Raw genomic sequence first — 21,379 nt, forward strand, 5'->3', positions numbered from 1 at the left:
CTGAAGCAGAGTCAAGGAGGTGCCCTTTACCCTTTGCCCTTTGCCCTTTACCCTGAGAGATACATGGGCCAGGTTAGCAGGCATATGTTTCAGCTTGATTCCCTCTGGCTGGAAAGATGGATGGAATAGGGCCATCAGAGCAGCTAAGGGCCCAGCAGTGATTTAGATGAGGTGTGTGGTAACTCAGAGGTCAACCTCAGAATTGTCTAGGTAGGTGCCTGACTCTGTATGACAGTGGACGGGAGACAGTGTCCACAATGACACCAGGATCCAGAGAGAATATGACATGCCCATCCCAGGGCATGGGCTCAGTTCCCATGCATGGATCCCTGTCCCAGCTCTTATTCTATCGTGGTCCCCCTCCTGATGCCAGTTGTCACAGTATTTTGAATTACTTCTGAAAATGTCTTACTGAGTCCCCTCAGTCGTCACAAAATAAAAGTTGGAGGCCCAGTGGAGGGTAGGTCTGGGCAAGCTTTTGGATAGCGGATGGTGACACACCATGGGGGTGACATACCAGGGAGGTGACAATGGTCTACCTGGATTGCACCTGTGTTTCCTTCCTGGTAACACCATGGGTAATTAAAGCTTATTTTCTTGGGTCTTTACTGGCTCCTGGAGTCTGCCTCCGAATGGGCTCCTTTTGTCTTTTCTCCGGGGGCTAGTAGAAATGGGAGAGTTTGCTGTGGTGAAGAAAAACCTGGATTGGAGTCAGCTGTGCTGGAATTTGTGCTTCATTCCGCTCTACACCCGACGGCACCCGAACCTTGGTTTGTCAGCCCTGTTGCAGATAGCACCACCTACCTGGCAGAGCTGACATTGGAGGGAAGCTGTGTTAAGTGGTGCATGCAGAATGTGTGTTGCATGCTGTTATTGTTCTCTCCCTTCCCAGAGAGTGGAAAAGAAAACACAACTCTTATTACAATGTTTTGGTCCCTGCTAGACCAGGAAAACAAACTCTGCCAATGTGCTTCTTGCGCTGCCCTGAGAGAGCTGAGACTCGCTGTTGTGGGTGGCATATGGGGCTATTTCTAGCTCTCAGTCTGGGCATTTTCCATGGCCTAGAGACAATCTGAGTTTACCCTGGTACATGCCTGGTGAGGATGCTGCTAAGCCCACCCGTGGTTGTCCATCCTCAGGGTATACACTCAGGGGAATGATGAGCAGCTGGACCATAGACAGATTTCCTCATGGTTGGGAGACACCTCCCTCCCATACCCAGAATGTAGCTCTGTGTGCCATTGGACTGGAAGCTCCCGCTAGCTTCGGGGGGTACAGCCAGCTGGTACCCTAGAAGAGGTTTCCTGGTTCCATGTTGCTTCCTACTGTCTAACATTTGCATATTCCTCTTAGTCTCCCTTTTCTGTGATGAGCTTCTGTTTCCTCCAACTTGCTTGTATTCTTCTACCCCTCGACAAGAAAGCCTGGCTTCCCTCGGACACAGCCACCAGGTCATCTCCGTGCTCCATCCCTTACCTCTTTGCAGCCTGAAGGAGCGGGGACCAGTTCTCCTGCTCCCAGGTTCTCAGATCCAGGTCACCCACGCTCACATCACCAGGGCCAGCACTACTGTTCTGCCCAGGCAAGGTGCAGGGCCCTCTGGGAGCACTGATTTTTGAGTCACTTTCTGCGGTACAGAGTCTGACATAGGATGACGAGTCGCTTGGTGCTGAACAAATGAATGAGTGAATGAATGAATAGCGTAGTGACAGGCAGATGTACTCGTCAAAGCGCAGCGCCCTTTCATGAAAGTGCACAAGAGGTTATAGGCAGAGCGCGGTTAGTTCACCAGTGTGCACATTTATCGAGGGCCTACTGCCATCCAGGGAAAAAGCAATTAAACACTGTGAGGTCACCCCTGCCTTCCAGGACACAAATGTCTTTGGGGATTGGACACAGTGAGGCTTGATGATGAGGCCACCTGAAATAAAACCTAACAGGTCCTTACTAACCATGCCCACTTTCAAGGAGTGAGCTCTCTGCCTCATAGTGGAGACCATTTTGGTGTGTGTTGTTAACTGGACACAGATTTGGGTAGGTTAGAGTGGAAGAATTAGGGTGGTTACCCTGTTGGGAGGGACATGGCTGATGGGACCATCAGTCAGGCTGTTCATAGGTCAAGGTCACCAGGAAATAGGCCTCAGAAACCTCACCTTTGTACAAATAACAGCCTTGGAGAAGGTGTCTGTATGCGGTTTTGGTGCGGCTTCTCCTCTGAGCCTGGGTGTATTCTTTTCTCTCTCCACCAACCAAATTCATCCTGAGAACCCTGAAATAGAAGGTGGGCCCTGGGACTAATGTATATTAAGCAGAAATAATAAATCATGAGAAATGACTAAAATTGTATGTAATCTGGAAGCTCAAAACTCTGAGGAGGTTTTTAATTATTATGAATACTAGAAAGAGAATAAATTCCACCAGTCAGTGGTGGCGCACGCCTGTAATCCCAGCATTCGGGAGGCAGAGGCAGAGGCAGGTGGATCTCTGTGAGTTCGAGGCCATCCTGATCTACAAGAGCTAGTTCCAGGATAGCTAGGGCTGTCTCAAAAAACAAAACAAAAAAGAAGAGGGTTAATTCCGGAGCAGGCAGGGACTCTCCCAAAGCCCAAGCTTCCAGGAATCACCCTTAGTGCTGTTTTTATGGTCATGGTGCCATAGACTTCTGGTTAAGCTTTTGCTAGGGTGACAATGGTAACCCTTTAAAGACATAGTACTTTCCAGAATGCAGCATGCTTGCACCTTTCCCCTCATTTGACCCTCATGGCAGCAGAAGGTGATGTCATATTTTCACACCAAACAGTTGAGATTCAGAGAGATTAAGTAACATGCCCAAGATCACACAAGTATCAGATGACAGAGTGGCACTTGCTATTCATGCAGTTAATCCAAGTTCTGGGCTGGGCTATACATTTTGTTTTGTTTTTTCTGAGACAGGGTCTCATGTAGACCAGACTGGTTTTAAACTTGCCATATAACCTCCTGCTTATTCCTCCCAGGTGACAAGCGTGTGCCACCATTCCTGGCTTCTAATCTTATTCTTTACAACATTGATTTCCCACCTGGTTACATGGTTTTCTTAAGAGTTTAGTCTCGTTTAAAACTGTACATTACTACTTAGTATAGAGCGTGCATGCACTGGAGAGTGAGTCACTTGACATGGGTGGGGACAGGAATGCAGAGAGAGAAAAGAACTGTGCTCTTCAGTCTGTTAGGGCCAACACGGTCCCCATTTTTCTCTTATTTATTTATTTATTTATTTATTTATTTATTTATTTATTTATTTAAGATTTCTGCCTCCTTTCCGCCACCGCCTCCCATTTCCCTCCCCCTTCCCCAATCAAGTCCCCCTCCCTTATCAGCCCGAAGAGCGGTCAGGGTTCCCTGCCCTGTGGGAAGTCCAAGAACCTCCCATCTCCTTCCAGGTCTAGTAAGGTGAGCATCCAAACTGCCTAGGCTCTCACAAAGCCAGTACGTGCCGTAGGATCAAAACCCAGTGCCATTGTTCTTGACTTCTCAGCAGCCCTCATTGTCCGCTATGTTCAGCGAGTCCGGTTTTATCCCATGCTTTTTCAGACCCAGTCCACCCGGCCTTGGTGAGTTCCCGATAGATCATCCCCATTGTCTCAGTATGTGGGTGCACGCCTTGCGGTCCTGAGTTCCTTGCTCATTGCCCTTAATGTCTGTGCTGCTGGGATTATATGTAGGAAGTGGTCTCCTGTGCCTATGTGTTGTAGAGTACTTCCCACTTTCTCTTCTATCAGGTTCAGTGTGTTCGGACTGATATTGAGGTCTTTAATCCGTTTGGACTTGAGTTTTGTGCATGGTGATAGATATTCTTCTACAGATTGACATCCAGTTATGCCAGCACAATTTGTTGAAGATGCTCTCTTTTTTCCATTGTATACTTTTAGCTCCTTTATTGAAAATCAGGTGTTCATAGGTTTGTGGGTTAAAGTCCGGGTCTTCTATTCGATTCCATTGGTCGACTTCTCTACTTTTATGCCAATACCAAGCTGTTTTCAATACTGTAGCTCTGTAATAGAGTTTGAAGTCAGGGATGGTAATGCCTCCAGATGATCCTTTATTGTGTAAGATTGTTTTGGCTATCCTGGGTTTTTTGTTTTTCCATATAAAGTTGATTATTGTCTTCTCCAGATCTGTGAAGAATTTTGATGGGATTTTGATGGGGATTGCATTGAATCTATAGATTGCTTTTGGTAGAATTGCCATTTTTACTATGTTGATCCTCCCAATCCAAGAACAAGGGAGATCCTTCCATTTTCTGGTGTCCTCTTCAATTTCTTTCTTCAAAGACTTAAAGTTCTTGTCAAATAGATCTTTCACTTCCTTGGTCAGAGTTACCCCAAGATATTTTATGCTATTTGTGGCTATCGTGAAAGGTGATGCTTCTCTGATTTCCCTCTCTGCTTCCTTATCCTTAGTGTATAGGAAGGCAACTGATTTTTTGGAGTTGATCTTGTATCCTGCCACATTACTAAAGGTGTTTATCAGCTGTAGGAGTTCTTTGGTAGAGTTTTTGGGGTCGCTTATATACACTATCATATCATCTGCAAATAACGAAAGCTTAACTTCTTCCTTTCCAATACGAATTCCCTTGATCCCCTTATGTTGTCTTATTGCTATTGCTAGAACTTCAAGCACTATATTGAAGAGGTGTGGAGAGAGTGGACAGCCTTGGCGTGTTCCTGATTTTAGTGGGATGGCTTTGAGTTTTTCTCTGTTTAATTTAATGTTAGCTGTCGGCTTGCTGTAAATAGCTTTTATTATATTTAGGTATGATCCTTTTATCCCTAATCTCTCCAAGACCTTTATCATAAAGGGGTGTTGAATTTTGTTGAATGCTTTTTCAGCATCTAATGAAATGATCATATGGTTTTTTTTCTTTCAGTTTATTTATATGGTGGATTATATTGATAGATTTGCGTATGTTGAACTAGCCCTGCATCTCTGGGATGAAGCCTAATTGATCATAATGGATAATTTTTCTAATGTGTTCTTGGATTCGGTTTGCCAGTATTTTATTGAGAATTTTTGCATCGATGTTCATGAGTGAGATAGGCCTGTAATTCTCTTTCTTGGTTGGGTCTTTGTGTGGTTTTGGTATCAGGGTAACTGTAGCTTCATAAAAGGAATTTGGCAATGACTCTTCTGTTTCTATATTGTGAAATACATTAAGGAGTATAGGTATTAGCTCTTCTTGGAAGTTCTGGTAGAATTCTGCATTGAAACCATCTGGTCCTGGGCTTTATTTGGAAGGGAGATTTTTGATAACAGTTTCTAATTCTTCGCGACTAACAGGTCTATTTAGATCATTCACCTGGTCTTGGTTTAACTTTGGTATATGGTACTTATCTTAAAAAATGTCCATTTCTTTTGCATTTTCCAGTTTTGTGGCATACAGGCTTTTGTAGTAAGATCTAATGATTCTCTGAATTTCCTCTCTGTCTGTGGTTATGTCTCCCTTTTCATTTCTGATCTTATTTATTTGCGTGTTCTCTCTCTGTTGTTTAATTAATTTGGATAGGGGTTTGTTGATCTTGTTGATTTTCTCCAAGAACCAACTTTTTGTTTCATTGATTCTTTGGACTGTTTTCTGTGTTTCTATTTTGTTGATTTCTGCCCTCAGTTTGATTATTTCCAGTCTTCTACTCCTCCTGTGTGCGTCTGCTTCTTTTTTTTCTAGAGCTTTCAGGTGTGCTGTTAAGTCTCCAATGTATGCTTTCTCCGTTTTCTTTAAGTGGGCAGTTAGTGCTATGAACTTTCCTCTTAGCACTGCTTTCATCGTGTCCCATAGGTTTGAGTATGTTGTCTCTTTATTTTCATTAAATTCAAGGAAGACTTTAATTTTTTTCTTAATTTCTTCCTTGACCCAGGTGTGGTTCAGTAGTTGACTGTTCAGTTTCCATGAGTTTGTTGGCTTTCTGGGGGTAGCATTGTTGTTGCCTTCTAACTTTAATCCATGGTGATCTGATAAGACACAGGTGGACACTGATTTTTTTTTTGTATCTGTGGATATTTGCTTTGTTACCGAGAATGTGGTCAATTTTCGAGAAGGTTCCATGAGCTGCAGAGAAGAAGGTATATTCTTTCCTATTTGGGTGGAGTGTTCTATAGATGTCTGTTAAGTCCATTCGCTTCATTACCTCCAATAATTCTCTTAATTCTCTATTAGGTTTCTGTCTGATTGACCTGTCCATTGGTGAGAAAGGTGTGTTGAAGTCTCCTACTTCTAGTGTATATGGTTTGATGCCTGCCTTGAGTTTTAGTAATATTTCTTTTACATAAGTGGGTGCTTTTATATTAGGGGCATAGATATTCAGGATTGAGACTTCATCCTGATGAATTGTTCCTGTTATGAGTATAAAGTGTCCATCTCGATCTCTTCTGATTGATTATAGTTTGAAGTCAGTTTTGTTAGAAATTAGTATGGCCACACTTGCTTTTTTCTTAGGACTATTTGCTTGAAAAACCTTTTCCCAATACTTTACCTGTCTTTGTGGTTGAGATGTGTTTCTTGTAAACAGCAGAATGTTGGATCCTGTTTTCGTATCTAATCTCTTAGCCTGTGCCTTTTTATAGGTGAATTGAGACCATTAATATTAAGTGATATTATTGACCAGTGGTTGTTTACTCCGGTTATTCTTATTGTTTTTGGTAGTAGAGTTTGTGTGTCTCCCTTCTTTGAGTTGTGCTGGTGAAGGGTTGCTAGATGCCTGAGTTATTGTAGGCAGTGTTGGCAATGTTGGATTCCTTGGGTTGTGATTTTCCGTCTATTACTTTCTGTAGGGCTAGATTTGTGGCTACGTATTGTTTAAATTTGTTCTTATCCTGGAATGTCTTGTTTTCTCCATTGATAGTGAACAATAGCTTGGCTGGGTATAGTAGTTTGGGATTGCATCCATGGTCTCTTAGTTTCTGCAGTACCTCTATCCAGGACCTTCTGGCTTTCATGGTTTCCATAGAGAAGTCAGGTGTAAGTCTGATCGGTTTACCTTTATAAGTTACTTGCCCTTTTTCCTTTGCAGCTCTTAATATTCTTTCTTTAATCTGTATATTTTGTGTTTTGATTATTATATGGCGAGGGGATTTTTTTTGATCCAGTCTATTTGGTGTTCTGTATGCTTCTTAAATACTCAAAGGAATATCTTTATGTTGGGAAAGTTTTCTTCCATAATTTTGTTAAAAATATTTTCTGGACCTTTGAGCTGTGACTCTTCTCCTTCTTCTATCCCTATTATTCTTAGGTTTGGTCTTTTTATTTTGTCCCATATTTCCTGAATGTTTTGTGATAAGAATTTGTTGGCTTTGCTGTTTTCTTTGATCAGTGCGTTTATTTTCTCTATGGTGTCCTCAGAATCTGAGATTCTTTCTTCTATCTCTTGTATTCTATTGATCATGCTTGTTTCTGTAGTCTCTGCTCATTGACCTAGATTTTCCATATCCAGCTGGTCCTCAGTTTGTGTTTTCTTCCTTGCTTCCATTTCAGTTTTCAGTTCTTGAACTGTTTCCATTACCTGTTTGATCATTTTTTCTTGGTTTCCCAGGGTATCATTTACGTATTTACTCATTTCTTCAAACTTTTTGTTACACTTCTCATCCATTTCTATAAGGGCATTTTTTACATGATGTTTAAGGGATTCTATTGCTTTCACAAAGTCAATTTTTTTCCACTTCTTCTGTGTTAGGGTGTTACAGTCCTTCTGTTGTAAGATCATTGGGTTTTGGTGTTTTCATGTTGTTTTTCAGATTGTTGGGTGAATTCTTGCCTTGGCACCTGCCCATCTCCTCCTATTGATGCTATCTAATGGGTTTGATTTAATTGTAGTGGGGCGATCTGCTCTCAGCGTGGGCTTCACTATTTCATGCTTGGACTATCCGGCGTCCGCCGCATCTGTGCACCGGTCTCCGCTGTGTCTGCCCCCATTTTTCTGTTGAACAAACTAAGCCAAAAATGTTGTCTCCTTTCCTGTGCCCTTTTCCTTTCCCATCGTTTGGGGGCCTCAGGGGTATCTGGCTGCCCACAACTGTATGCTGCCCTCTACCTGAGCCCAACCTCACATGGCTTCAGTGAAGTCCCAGCATAGCCCACCAGGAACCCCGGTACTGCAGCAGATCTCAGTAGGAATGGAGACTCTTAGTTCCAGAAGCAGCTAAGGAGAGGAGAAGAAGCAGAAGACCCAGACTAAGCCTGGCTGCACTGCTTATCAGTCTTGTAGCCTTGAATAACTTAATTATACCTCGGTTGCCTTGTCTGGAAAGCTGCAAGAGTAGTCTGTTCTGAGATTCTGCAGTGTTGCTTTCTTGTGTTTTTGGTTTGGTTTTAGGTGTTTTCTTTCTTTCCTTCATTCCCCTCCCTTTCTCCCTCCCATCCCCCCCCTCGGACAGAGTATCATATTAGATGGCCTTAAACTTATAGCAATTTTTCTGCCTCTGCTTCTAGGGCTAGGATTATACAGATGAGCCATCACACTAGACCCTGTGCAAGGGTATCTTTATAACATTGAGTTCTCTGGGAAAATGTGTGTATTTACCCAATTACCATATGTATACACATACTACAACTTACACTTTATTATAAATTTTATTGATATGAAGGTTTATGGAACATAGTTTAATAAGTGAAATAATATACAATTTTTATTGTAAATCCTATATAGCAGATTGATCTTTATATAATATATGAAAAGTATTTCCCCTGGTTCTTGCTAGACTCTTGTACATGACTAGAGCCAACAAATGAATATAGTTTGATAGAAGTGTAAGTTGATACTATCTATATTAAATGAGATGAAAATGAGACAAATCATAGGGAAATATACTTATTTAGCAAATGACATGAGAAAAATTTCTGGATTTGGACACTAATTTTTGGCTCTAAGAAGCATAGTTACTTTTTTGTACTCTTCACAAAGCAATTCCTATAGAAATTGTACCCTCTTATGTTTAATTTGCATTATTAAGCAATTTTCAAAACTTTTAATGCCTCCAGTCGAAAAGACAATGGATTGGGATGGAGAAATGGCTTAGCAGTTGAGAGCATGGACCTGGTTTTGCTTCCCAGCTCCCACACAGGGACTGGAAACCATCTTTAATTCCAGTCCCAGGGAATCCATTGCCCTCTTCTGGCCACTTTGGGCACTGCAAGCTCATGGTACACAGACAAGCATAGAAGGAGGAGGAGGAGAAGCAGCAGCAGCTAATTTGAGTGCTGACTTATAGTTTCAGTTTTGTGGTCAATATATGCACTGTGGCCGATTTCAGCAGCACACCATTGTCTCTTACTGCCATGGGGTAGGCGGATACAAAAGGTGGAGGTAACCAAAATAAACCAAAAAAATACTCAAGTAGAGTCCTATAAAAGATAAATTGTGAGTCTCAAGTATTTCTAGTTTTAAGCTCAATTTATTTAAGTTTTAATTTTTGATAAATAGCCCTGTTTAACAATCACAAAATTCCTATCAACTTGATGACCTACTCCCATGAACCAGTTGCCTCCTGGTTCTCCAAACCAAACAAAGTAGCAAAGTTCCTCCTAAGCAAGGTAGTGTTGACTTCAGTGCTATGGTGGTAGCAGTGATGGAATCATAATGGCAGCTGGTATTCACTGAGCACTTACTATGTGACGGCTAAAAATAAAAAGGTCAGCACCATGCCTATAGTAATAGGACTGGAGATGTGGGGTTCACTGGGGGATACTTGCTGGGCATGCATGCATTCCCAAGCTTGACACCAGGTACAGTTGGAGGAAACGGTGGTACCACATGAGGTTTGCTGGTGCGCTACATGTATTACTCATGTCATCCCTGCAGCAGCGCTGAGAGGAAACTCTAAGGCTGTACCATAGGGGAGAGAGGTCACTAGGAAGCTCCCAGGACTTCATTGTGCCTCCTTAAGTACCATAGGGGTGTGTACACCTTTAATCCTAGCACTCAGAAGGCAGAGGTAGGCAGATCTCCAAGTTTGAGGCCAGCCTGGTATACAGAGAGAGTTCTAGGATAGCTAGGGCTACAGAGAGGAACCCTGTCTGGAAATTAACAAAACAAAACAAAACAAAAAAAACTAAAAAAAAAAAAAAAAAAAAAAGACCCAACCTAACCTAACCGTATTCATTTTCCCATTTGGCAGATAAACTAGCTAAAACTCACATAAGGGAATGACCCTTTCTCAGAACAAAAACTAAACAAAGCGCATCTTTACTTCTCTTCCTCCCAGCCGAGCAGAGACAGAATAGGCAGTGATCTTCTTGCCTGCCTTTCTCAACAGAGGGCAAGAGGTCTGTGGCCCCTCTGCTGGTGAGTGCCTAGGGGCTGTAGCTTGGCAAATCTAAGCCGAGTTAGACCCTTCCCTAAGTCATAGCTGTGGCTCTTCTGGGAGAAGTAGGGAGCTGGGGTGGCACACTGAGACCCCAGAACCAATGTGAAATGCCCATGGCAGGCCGGGTGATCCCAAGGACACGATTGCATCAGTTAGAGGAAGAAAGGCACCTTAGGGTATAGGATGAAGGCTCAGCTGCAGCCCCACTGTTGGCTGAGACTCCTTGGGCGAACCCTTGATCTCTTGCCTTGGTTTCCTTGTCTCTGGCTGGAATCCTGACAGGACCAGCCTCACACTCTGGAGACCAAGTGAGAGGAGTGTGATGGCTTTGTAAACTGTTAAGTGCTCTAAGTTTTCCTCCACATACTACACGGCTTGCTCGCAAGATGCCGTGAGGAACATTGGGAAGGTATGCTATTTCCTTATTAATGCAGTGGGGGAAGCAAGACTCGTTTCTGGGAAGCCTTGCATAGTGGCTCATCACTGTCACTTCTAGTGCTCAGCAGGCTGAAGCAGGATCACCGTATATTCCAGGCTAGCCTGGACTATGGAGTAAGATCCTGTCTCAGAAAGCAAGACCCAACAATAACAATAACAATAACAATAACAACAACAACAACAATAACAAAAGACTTACTCCCAGAATGCTCGGGCACAGTGGCACTTTGGGTGGAGATGGTTGTCAGGGGAAGGAAGAGCCTGGGCTGCAGATTCAGGTGATGCCTCCTGGGAGATACAGGCTTTGGGTGGTGCCGGGAAGCATGGCTGATGAGCATGTCCTTATTCTGAGAGGGAGAGAATCAACCAGATGGTCACAGTGCTGAGGAGAATGTCCATGGGTCACTTCGTGCATCATGCTTGACCCTCCTAGTAAACCTCTAGAGCAGCCCTTCTCACCTTGTAGGTCACGACTCCTTTGGGGGTGGAACAGTCCTTCCACAGGGGTCTCCTAAGACCACCCGGAAAAAAATACCTATATTATGATTCATAATGGTAGCGAAATTACAATTTTCAAGTAACAACGAAAATAATTTTTATGGGTGGGGTCACCACAGCATGAGGAACTGTCTTAGAGAGTTGCAGCGTTATGAAGGCTGACCAGTCACTGCTCTAGAGGTAGCCTTCATTGTTATCCCCAATTGGTAGGTGAGATAAGTTAGGTCGCTTGCCCGGTGTCGGGCTGCTATTCGTGACAGGATGGCGCGTGAGCCCAGACTCCAAGGCTTGTGCTGTTTGCCATTATCTGCGCTGACTCTCTGAAACGGGGAGTGAGAGACGTGCTATGTGGCTGTGGGTTTATTCATTCACTTACTTGTAACCAGTAACTGAACAGCCACAATGAGGCTGGCCGCTCTTGGATGCTAGAGATGGCTGTAAGAGGCAAAGCCCCTGCCTTCCCTCCCAGGGCAGCCTGGGCAGCACATGGAAGGAAGGAAGTAATTATCATTGCCCCAGAGATGCTCTGCCAGAGGCCTGTGTAGGGATCACACAGGCCCTTGGGTGGGAACTGGTGGTGTGTTGGAGGGATGGGTCCCAGACATTCCTGTGTGGGTGTTGAGTTTGGGCAGTGAGGCAAAAGAGGAGTTATTAGGAGGGGGCGCCTGGCAGAATAGACTGCCGCTTGGGGCGGGGGACATAGTGGGGTGAAGTAGATGCTGAGCCGGCGGTGGGGTTGGGGGTCTTTGAATGGCAGACAGAATGGGACATCGGGCATTGGCCACACTGGAGGCCTGTGGGCCAGGGTTGCCTATGATTGGTATTGTTTTCTCAGGTTGCCCAGGGGTCCCTGACCAGACTGGGCTTGGGCTTGGATTGTCTGTAAAGTTTTCTTGTCCCCATAGCACAAGCGCAGCTGGGCCTCAGCCTTACCCAGCAGCAGACAGGTCACATGAGGCACCTGGGGAGGACATCAAGCTGCGTGTCACTATACTTGAGCTCTGCTCCTTGTTTTGTGACTTTGGCAGCTTCTTGACCACTCTGGACTTCACTGCAACATGACTGGCAAAATGACCTCTGAGACCCCTTGTGACTCCAACATTGTGAGGTCGGGGGATAAAACAGGGTGGGGAAGGGAAAGGAGATGAGAGATGGGGGTGATGGTTTGTGTAAGGGTATGCTCTTCATGAACTCAGGTGACTGAACAGAGAGAAAGTCAGGCTGAACGCCCAGAGAGGGCTTAGAGTTACCATTTAAGAACAGAGTGAGAAGAGCCAATGTGCGGCAGCCTCTCGGGGCACTGTATCCCCCCCCCATGCATGGACTGCCCCTCTCAACCCTCAGAACGGTGCTATGACCTGCTAGGCATGTACCCACTTTATAGATAAGAAAGAGAGGCACCCAGAAGAACCAATGACTGCGCCCATGTCTTATATTTTTAGTGGCAGAGCAGAGAGGTGAACCCAGACCTGCCTGGCACCATGCCCTTGTGTTTTGCTCTTTACCACATAGTTCCTGAGGTTACATTCATCCTGTCTCAACCACTGGGCATGGTGTGCTGGTCCCATGAAACATGGGTCCTCCTTGGAGGACCAGCTAGCTTCCAGTCAGTCCCACAATAGGTGCCGTGCAGCAGGATCCTACTAGGACATAGAGGGACTTGTTGGCTTCCCTGGGGTACCCGCCTGTGTGGCAGGCCAAGTTGGGCATGTTTGTTTTGACAGGTGGGGGCAATTCCCCCCTCCCACCCCCCAGCAGCAGCTCTCTGGATTCTGGGCTGGCAGCACCTAAAGAATGTGGAGCCTTCCCTCAGCCATACTTGGGAGGTGATGTCAGGTGCGTGGGTTAAGTGCCTGGCTAAGGTGAATACCGTTGGAGGAGGGTGATGGGGTCAGGAGGATAGGTAGGGTTGTACTGCCCACAGGGTAGTCTGGCTGGGGCCCAACCTGCTGTGACTACTGCCGACTGTTCTTCCTTCCTGACCTGAGGCAGAGAGACAGGATCCTTTTCATGTCCAGCCCTGGGGCTCAGAGCAGCAGAAATTTGCCCAGCTAGCTTGGACATTTGTGTCACATCAAAACTGCTAAACCTGTGTCTCCAGGGGCCTCTGGATGACATCTGATGCCTCACTTAGAGTCGGGAAGTGGCCTGTTTATTAAGCTCAACACCTTGGCTTGTGAACCTGAAACTATTTCCCAGCCCCAGGCCTGGGCTCTCTTCTACCACTGTGTTCTGCTCAGGGAGGTGAAATCAGAGATCTCAGCCTGGAGAACTGCCGGGTTTGCAGGTTTGCCAGATCCCGGGATACCTGTCAGACTATACCTTTACCCTGTTAACAGCTCTCTGGGCAGGTGGGCTCTCTGGCACTCCTAGAGGTGGCAGAGGGGCTAACCCCAGGCAGAGAAGGCTGGAAACCCTGGCTGGAATTCTTTTACTGCATTTGTGTGGATATTAATGGAATGTGCAGAAGACAAGATAGCAGAGGCAATGCCAGGAACCTTAGATTAATCGGCTTTCCCTAGGGAAAAGGCCACCTACCTAGGAAAGTGTCATTACTGATGAGAGACAGCCTACAGTGGAGCCTGCTGGTTGGCTCTGGAGGGTTAGAGCCTTGAAGATAAGGGAGTAAAAGGAACAGGGTCATGGGGCGTGGAGAACAATAGCAGAGGCTTTCAGGCGGAAGTAGCGCTTACAGCTCAGGAGTGTTTTATTCAAGGATGCTCTCCCGGGAGGCTGCTTGGGCTCTAGTAACTGGTTCCACACCTATGCACACACAGCACAGCAGCAATAAATGGACTCAGTGAAGATGAGGGTGGTGTGGATTTGACCAAAACATTGTATACATGTATTCATATTAAATAAAATATTGAAAAAGAATAGAGCTGCATCTGAGGATGGACCAGAGGTGATATGAGGTCCCTGAGATGGTGGTACCTACCCTGTGGGGAATGAGAACAGATCAAGGCATGGGATGCAAGGTTGGAAAGGTAACTGGGGTGGGGTCTGGTGCAGGGATGCGAGTGCCTCAGTCATCAGAATGAGCTTCTTATGGCCACTGGGACTAGTGAAGATACTTAACAAGATATGATCAGAAGCTGGACTGCCAGGGAAGTTCTCGCCATTATGAACCCACAGGCCTTAGACAAGTCCTTTAGTTCTCTGGGCCTCAGCTTCCTACATCTGTGAAATGAGGGTGCTAGTGGCACCTACTTCTGAGGATACTCACCAAGTACAAAGGTCTTGTTCTCACTGAGATGAGTCTCTGGCTCCTGGAAATGGTCAAGCTGTTACTGGAGGCTGGAGCAGCAGAAGGAAGCTCTGTGAAAACTTCAGATGAGAGGGCCTGTGTTCCCTGGCCAGCCTAGACTCCCTTGGTGGCCTGGAAGCAGCAATATCATTTGGTGGCAGGGAGCCAAGGGCCTGTCTGCACCCAGTCAGGGCAGGTCTGGGTATGTAAGGCCAACTAATTCACGTAGCTCATTGAATAGCTGGCGAGCTGGGAACAAGAATCCCAGTCCTAGCCAGGCAGTAATGGCGCACACCTTTAACCCCAGCACTTGGAAGGCAGAGGCAGGTGGATCTCTGTGAGTTTGAGCCCAGCCTGGTCTACAGAGGGAGTTCCAGGACAACCAGAGCTATGTAAAGAAACCCTGTCTCGAAAAACCAAAAACCAAAACAAACAAGCAAACAAAAAGAATTCCAGTGCTGAGCCCTCTTGCCAAGCACTCCTCCCCTCTGTTTTGTTTTCTGGTCTGAGATGAGGGCACAGCCAGGCTGGGGACACGGTTTGGATGATGTTCATCCGCATGAAAGCATTCACAGAAGAACTGGCATCCTTTGGCGGCAGGCAGGTGCCTGCTCCAGACACTAAGCCGCCTGGATTCCCCAGCTCAAGCAATGAGAGGGTATTTAGTCTAGAGGGTGGGAACAAGAGCTTTAGGTCTGACAGATAAGTACTTAAATCCTCCTGTCTCCTGGCTTCCTTTTCAGCAAGAAGGGAAGGATAACGTCCACTGCTTGAAGCAGTTGAGTGAGGTGTAAACTATATCATGTGTTCGGTTAGCACTTGGTCCTGCATATGGCATGGGCTTACTAAATGGCACTTGTCTTCTCTCAGGGAACACTTACTGAGCACTCAGTGGCTGCCAGGCTCTATCTTAAGCTCTGGGGAGATGCTAGAAGCTTGAAGCCCATTGGAGGGCGGCAGATAAGCAACAGAGGAGCTCCGGTTTGGAATGAAGGAGTGAAGGAAGTGCTGTAACGGGGAAGTGCGGGTGTTGGGGATCTGAGAAGGGAGAGGCCATCAGGAGACCGGCTGTCTTAACTGAAATGTGAATGGGCATCGCCAGCTTTGGGGAGGGGGCAGGGCAGGGGAAGTGCTCTAAGCAGCCCTTCTCCAGGCAGGGCTGGAAACAGATGGGTAAGAAAATGTAGTCTTCTGCAATTCTTCTAAGCCCGGGACAGACCGTTTCCTTTGCACTGTGAGCTACAGCCGTGAGTAAATAACAAGACCCGTGGCTGCCTTTTCTCTCAGGGTGGCACTGCCCTAGAGAGTTCAGCCTCACTTCTTTTCTGCCTCATCTCTGCTGCTCTATAGCCCTTGAAGATCTCCAGGTCTGGGGTGTCCATCTCTGTGGCCCATGGCTCCCTTTGCATTCATTGTGGTCCCGTGCTGGGTTCTGTTGGGGCATGGCCTCTCAGCCCAAGGGTGACTCAGGCCCTGGAGAAGTTCCTAACAAGGTGGCCAATGATATGGGTAGAAGAGAAGCTGCCTGGTAGGGAGGTAGTGGCTAGTATGGAGGATGTATCTCGGTGCAGAGAATAGCATAGTATTCCAGGGATACCGGAATGGGCCACCTGCATAGATCTTGTCTCCTGACCTCTCCTGCCCTCACACTCCTTCAGCAGGGGCTAAAAATCTGATCTGCCTTGGGAAAGGACTTTGACACATTTTCAAAATAAAGTTGGGAGTACTCTCCAGAGAGGAAGAAGAATAAACAAGCTTTAAAAATGCAAAAAGAAATGTGTTATTTAAACAAACCCATAAAAAGAAAGTGGAAAAATTATGAGGGAGGACCTCAGCTCCCCAGAGTCTCCAGCTGCGGTGGCAGGAGGTCACAGAGACCTCAGGGAACCAGAGACACATGGTGCATCTGTTGGGGGGGGGTGACCAATCCAGATTAAGTGTAAATTTAGCTAAGAATTAAGATCATGCTCTGTGTGTCACCATGAGGGGTCCACACAGCATTTGGGATGGGAGAGCATTGCAAGGTCTGAATTCTCCCCCAAGTTGGGGATAGCTCTGCCAGAGTTAGGAAGGAGGGCCTTCTGGATTAGAGACAGCAGCCAGATGGCCTAAGAAAAAAGTCTGAACAAGCAGAGCCCTAGGGGTGACGAAGGTCTGCTCACAGTCAGCTAGGGCCTGGAACCATAAGGAATGTCTTCTGGGGAGAGAGGGTTTGAGCAAGTCCTGCCAGGATTATACTGGAAGCTGGAGGACCAGAGACCCCCCCCCCCCCCCCCCGGCAGAGCCAGTGCTATAAGCAAAAGCACAGGGTGGGAATCCTTGGCTCTTTTGAGAGTGGTGACTTCCAAGCCTGTCTAACATCTGTTTATTTGGTCAGCAGCTTTTCTGAGCTGGAGTTCACATATGACAGTCCCTCACAGGCTGTGTGTAAATTACAGATTTTATAACCAAAAGCACAATCACTTGCAGTGATTTCAGAATATATTTATCATCCTCAAAGAAACCATACACTTATTAGTAGTCTCTACCTATTCCCCAGTCTTTTAAAAATTATTTTTATTATATTTTTATGTGTGTATTTGTGCACATGCATGTGCAATAGTGCACATATGGAGGTCAGAGGTCAACTTGGAGCCGTCAGGTCTCTCCTTTCTACCATGTGGGTCCCAAGGATGGAACTTACACCATCAGACTTGCAGCAAATTCCTTCACATCAGTGGATCTCACCACGTGGGGTCACGATCCCTTTGGGGGGTCACATCAAATATCCTGAATATTACATATTTATATTATAATTTCTAACAGTAGTAAAATTATAGTTATGAAGTAGCAATGAAAATAATTTTATGGTTAGAATATGAAAGGGTTTCAGCATTATGAAGGTTGAGACCCACTACTTGACATGGTGAGCCACCTCACTGACCCTGTTCCCCAAGTCTCACTCAATTGCTAGCATACTTTGTGTGTATTTCTTATGAGCAGAATCCTGTGTTGTGTGCCCTTTTGTGTAAGTTTCTCTCTTTTAGCATGTTTTCTTTCTCTTTCTCCTCCCTTTCCTCCTCCTCCTTCTTTTGGAGGAGACTTAAAATGTAGCCCAGGCTGACCTCAAATTCACTTCAGTTTTCCTCCTTAGTATCTCAGGTGCTAGGGTTTCAGACATGCAACCTGGCACCTGGTTAGTGTAACATTTTCAAGTCTTCTCTACATTGTAACATAGATCAGTACTTAATTCCCTTTTATTTTTATTTTATTTTATTCCTTTTTATCATCAAATAGTATTCTTAGGCCTGGTAAGAGTACTTATCTCAGTAAGTAAGATCCTGGATTCTGCCTCAGCCTGAAAAGAAAAGTAAGCCTTCCTGTGTAGCTATTATATGTGGTGTGGATCTGTCACCCTTTGTCTCTTCATCAGCTGATGGGCATTTTCTACCTTAGGGCTCTTGTGGCGATGCTGCCATGAACATCCGTCATTGGAGGAGTAGAGGAAAATGGCTAAGCAGGTGGACCTGCCCACTTCCTGTCTAGTCTGAGGGCTTAGATGGCAATGAAGAGGCCAGACCTCAGGACCCTGTCCCAGCTTCCCTGAGAGCTGAGAAGTGGATGGTAGGGAGGACTGTGAGGGTCTAGTCAGCATCTCCTCTCTTACCACCAAGCCTGCATTGTTGTGTCAGGGCCAGCAGCTGTTTCAGGACTGGAAATAGTTTGGGCAGCTGGTATTTTCCCTGGAAATCAGGTGCATTTTGTTTCTGTGTCCTGCCAAAAGCCAAAATTAGTTAAACACACAGAGAGAAGTTAGTTCGTCTGAAAGAGAGTCAACAGGAAGCTGACTGGCCAGAGGAAAGAGGGAGGTTACACAGTCAGTCAAGGCCGGCACGCTGTGTGTAGAACTGGGGAAGCTTGTGTGTCTTGGTAGAGAGGTGGCTTTGTTTATGAGAGGCTACAGGTCCCATCTGGCAGATGAGGAAGCAGGGAACCACATTGAAGGGATCTTCCAGTCAGAGATAGATAGGACATTAGAGCCCAGTTCTCCAGTTTTGTGGTCAGTACAGGGTTAGTAAAAACTGACCCTTGACCCTTGGTGCTGGATTTGAGCTCACAGAAGACCTAGGACAAAAAAAGCAAGAACTCTGCTGTTTTATCCCTCCACACAAAAGAACACAAAACCCCACCCTAACCCAAAAGGAAAACACAGGCTGGGCGGTGGTGGTGCACGCCTTTAATCCGAGCACTTGGGAGGCAGAGGTAGGTGAATCTCTGTGAGTTCGAGACCAGCCTGGTCTACAAGAGCTAGTTCCAGGACAGGCTCCAAAGCCACAGAGAAACCCTGTCTCAAAAAACAAAAACAAACAAACAAACAAAAAACAAAAGGAAAACACAAAACAACACTCTAATTACTGTCTTCCCTTCTTTCTTTCTTGTCCTCCAGCCAGAAAATATTATGTTGTTAGACAAGACAATCCCCATTCCACACATCAAACTGATTGACTTTGGCCTGGCTCATGAAATAGAAGATGGGGTTGAATTTAAAAACATTTTCGGAACACCGGAATTTGTTGGTAAGTTCTGGGGCTGTCTTTCTCTCAGTCTGACATTGTGGCTGGGGAGAGAGTTCAAACCTGAGTTCAAGCCCCAGAATCCATGTAAGAAAGCCAAGACTAGTTGTTTACGCTTGTAATACCAGAGCTAGAGCTCACTGGCTAGTTGACCTAACTACTTGACAGGTTCCAGGCCAGTGAAAGACCCTGTCTCAAAAATTAAAGTGGGTTATACTGAAAGAGTAATAGCCAGGGTTGTCTTCTGGCTTGCATTCACACACACACACACACACACACACACACACACACACACACACACACCACACAGAAGAAGGGAAGGAAATCCCAGGAACAATCCTCATGTCTGGGCTGAGAATGATGCCTTGGAAAACCTGCTGGAAACCAAAGAGGTCGAGAAGAGATTGTCTTACTAGGCCCTAGGTGAGGAGACAAACATAGGCTTCAAGTGCCCACCGGGGCAGAGGGTAGCCAGGTGGGCTTAGAGGCCTTTGTAGAGTTAGGCTTTCCTAGAGCTGGCCCCGCCGTTTACTCTTGAAGGCGTTTATTGTGCAGATTTAAAATCACTCCCCTGCTTTGGTTCCCACAGGAATGCCTCTCTCTAAAGTAGCTTTTGATTCCCTGTAAAGGACAGAGGTATTTATCTGCCAAGTGCCAGATCCACCACCTGCCTCTCCCAAGAACCTCACTCAGACGTCAGAGTGGCCAGCTCCCATGAGGCCCTGACCTTACTGTTTTCCCTCTGTCTGTTTCACCTTGAACTCCAGCCTGTTCTGTTCTACACCCTAAAAATTCCCCTCTGGGCCCTGGTCCAGAGGTTGGAGGATCACAAGGAAATCCTTCTGCAGAGAGGAAAGGGATGAGAGTTGAGAACCAAACCATCATGTATCTATCTTCTTGGGGAATTGAAGTATTTCAGAGATGGAGGGAGCGGCCTCCTCAAAGAGCAGCTTGGCTTATTTTCTCCATCAGGTGCCTCATTCCAAGCCAGACCCGGTCTCAAACAAAACAAAAACAAAAACAAACAACAAAAGACCAGGCACGATTTGAGAGCACTAGGTAGAACTTTAGGGCTGGAGAGGTGGCTCAGTGGTTAGAAGTGTAGCCCACTTTTGCTGAGGACCCAAATTCAGGTCCCATGGGGCACCCATGGCAGAAGGCTCACAATCATCTTTAACTCCAGCTCCGGAGGACCCAAAACCCTCTTCTGGCCTCTCTGGCACCTGCACTCACATGTGTACACCTACACACAGAATCACACATCTGCACAGAATAAGAACTAAAGACAAATCATAAAAAATATTCAGTATGTAGTCATGTGGCACAGACCACTCTTAGTAAGATGCAGTGAGGTTACTTTCCTAGGGCGGAGGAGATATTGCTGAGTAAAGCACTTGCCATGACTGCGTGGCCTGAGTTTGAATCCTGAGAACCCTCTGAAAGCCAGGTGAGGTCATGCGTGTCTGTATTCTCTGAGTTCCTACCGCAAGATGAGAAGCAGACAGGAGAGTCCCCAGGAGCTGATGGGCCAAGGCTGGAATACACAGGGTAAACACACAACACACACAGACATGAAAACAATTCCCTAGAGAAATGATCATCACCAAAGTGATGTCAAGTTGCTGTGTGAGATTATCTAACCTGGAGTTGGGCATGCTGGTACACACCTATAATCTTAGTAACTGGGAGGGGAGACAAGAGGGTTTGGAGTTCAAGGCCATGAGAAGCTACACAGGGAGTTTGAGACTAGCCTGCTTGCCTTAAAGCAGTTAGCTGGACCCCTCCTTCCCTCGTGAGGTACTCTCGTTATTGCCGTGTACTTCATACTGCATTCTGTAAGTCGTGGAGACAGTGGGTGTGACGTTCAGCACTGGCTTTCTGGGGCCTCAGTGCTCTCTGGGCAACACGTGATCCTCTTGTGTCTTTAGCAGAGTCTTCCCCTGCACTCCACCCTCTCTTGGTCACTCACCATATCTTTGGCCCAGATCCTACTTCCACTAGCATATTAATGATTTCAAATCTGATGCTTGGCCCAAGCTCCTCCCCTGCCATCAGCTGCCCCCTGGCGTGTTTGGCATCCCCTCAGGCTTGTCACCTTACGTCAGTGACCACTAAAGACGTCCTCAGATGAAGTCACCTGTCGGGCAGGACTCAGAGGAAGACGAAGGCCCTCTCTGCCTTCTTCCCCATCACCCAACCAGTGTGGACCTGTTTGGAGTCTCTGCCCAGCAGGGTTCCTTCCCCATAGCAGGCCTCATCACCAAACCTCCAAGTCTTCTTCCTGACCCTTCTTCTTCCCACGTTCGTC

General features: G+C 46.1%; 1 protein-coding gene across 2 annotated transcripts in view; it reads left to right on the plus strand.

Moving 5' to 3' along the window:
• The window catches only part of Dapk2 (death associated protein kinase 2), a 121,819-nt gene that overhangs the window by 79,857 nt on the left and 20,583 nt on the right, over positions 1 to 21,379 (plus strand). For both annotated transcript variants that reach the window (XM_057767032.1, XM_057767031.1), the window contains exon 5: positions 18,945 to 19,074. In XM_057767032.1, coding sequence (XP_057623015.1) covers positions 18,945 to 19,074 — 130 coding nt within the window. The remainder of the gene's footprint in view (positions 1 to 18,944; positions 19,075 to 21,379) is intronic.

Source organism: Chionomys nivalis, chromosome 4 (genome assembly GCF_950005125.1).
Source record: "Chionomys nivalis chromosome 4, mChiNiv1.1, whole genome shotgun sequence".
Classification (NCBI taxonomy): Eukaryota; Metazoa; Chordata; class Mammalia; order Rodentia; family Cricetidae; genus Chionomys; species Chionomys nivalis.